The sequence below is a fragment of the Cystoisospora suis genome, assembly GCF_002600585.1.
Source record: "Cystoisospora suis strain Wien I chromosome Unknown contig_4956, whole genome shotgun sequence".
NCBI lineage: Eukaryota > Apicomplexa > Conoidasida > Eucoccidiorida > Sarcocystidae > Cystoisospora > Cystoisospora suis.
Genome location: NW_027157748.1, coordinates 267 through 1,691, shown reverse-complemented (window position 1 = coordinate 1,691; position 1,425 = coordinate 267). Strand labels below are relative to the sequence as shown.

The window sequence follows — 1,425 nt, the reverse complement described above, 5'->3', positions numbered from 1 at the left end:
TTCCTTCTCGTCCTTTTCTTCTTGTTCTCTTGTCTTACCTAGCTCTTCATTCTTTTCAAAGAGCTTGCTATCGGAGCATATAGTGAAGAGAGAGAGAGAGTCACTTGGCTGGTGTTCTTCTCCCCCTTCTCCACTCTCTTCTTCTTCTTCCTCCTCTTGTTCTCCTAATCTCTGCTTGGTAAGAGATTTCTTTTCCTGTAGACACTTCTCTCTTAGATCAAGAGCCCCAGCAAGTTCCTCAAGAAATTCTGCTAGGAGATTCAACTCGAGTAAACCTGATAGAGACGAGGATGCTGACCCAGAAGAAGAAGACGATAGCCTTCTTTCCTCTTCTTCCTCTTCTTCCTCTTCTTTTTCCTTCTCATGGTCCATCTTCTCTTTCGTAGAGCTCCTCTCTTCATCTTTCTCTCTCTCTTCTTCGTTTCTTTCTCTCTTAGTAGAGTCATGTGGATCATGCCCCCTATCCTCCTTCGGCCCCTTCTTCTTCTTCCTCTTCGCCGCCATCATTAGCTTCTTCCTCTTCTTCTCTCTTTCTTTTTCTTCTTCTCTTCTTTGCCTCTCTCGATCTTCATATCCGCTCCCAGCCGCTTGCGCGAGAATCTGTAGGATCATATTGCCTCCTGCGGCTTGATACTTGGGTGATTTGGTTCTTCGTAGTTCCAAAGGAGGGGAAAGGGGGGAGGGAGGGGGTGAACAAGAAGTCATTCCTTGTTCTCCCCCCCCCCCTCCTGCGGCGATAATGCCACCCGGGAGAGATCTATGAGAAGAAGTCGATAGGTGCCATCTCCCGTCTCCATCGTCGAGAATGATCTGATGCTTCAGTCGCCTTAGGAGACACTGGAGACGTAGAACTGAGGAGTAGAATAAGGAAGGATAAAGAGACGGGATCTTCTTAATTTTCAAGAAGTCCGATGTGCAACAATTCTTTTTCTCTAGACTTCCTATTTCTTTCTTTCTCTCTTCTTCTTTCATCCTATCATGGATATGAGAGATATTCGATGTTCCCTCTGCATGCGAAGACATGAAGAATCCCTTCTCCTGTCTGCTTGCTTCTCTCTCTGATAGAGGGGTCTTGGAGGTGTGAGGGGCTCCGGAGAAAGATGAAGAGGAAGACGTAGAAGACGACGCATTAACCGGGAGATGTTTCTCTCGACAAGAAGAGGAGAAAGAGGGGGGTGCTGCATGTATGTCTTTCTTATAGAGATAAGGAGGAGAGCTCGAGGAAGCACGACGAGGTGAAGAGATAGAAGAAGAGCCTTCTATCCGTGCGATAGCATCGGCCATTGTACTTCTCTCTTCATGGGGGAGAGAAGAAGAAGAAAAGATAAGATACGAAGGAGACATAGACAAAGGGAGAAGACGGAACCCTCGAAGAAGAGTTGAGAAAGGCTGTAAGGGAGGTAGAACGAGCCAGTCAAGCACGAC

At 46.9% G+C, this 1,425-nt stretch overlaps 1 protein-coding gene across 1 annotated transcript; it reads right to left on the bottom strand.

The window, feature by feature from the left end:
* Positions 1-39: 39 nt before the first annotated feature.
* CSUI_008714 (uncharacterized protein) lies at positions 40-1,408 on the bottom strand (the record flags this gene model as incomplete). Its single annotated transcript, XM_068068839.1, has 1 exon — positions 40-1,408. A coding segment is annotated over exon 1 (1,305 nt), but the record flags the coding sequence as incomplete, so codon positions are not given.
* Positions 1,409-1,425: the final 17 nt, after the last annotated feature.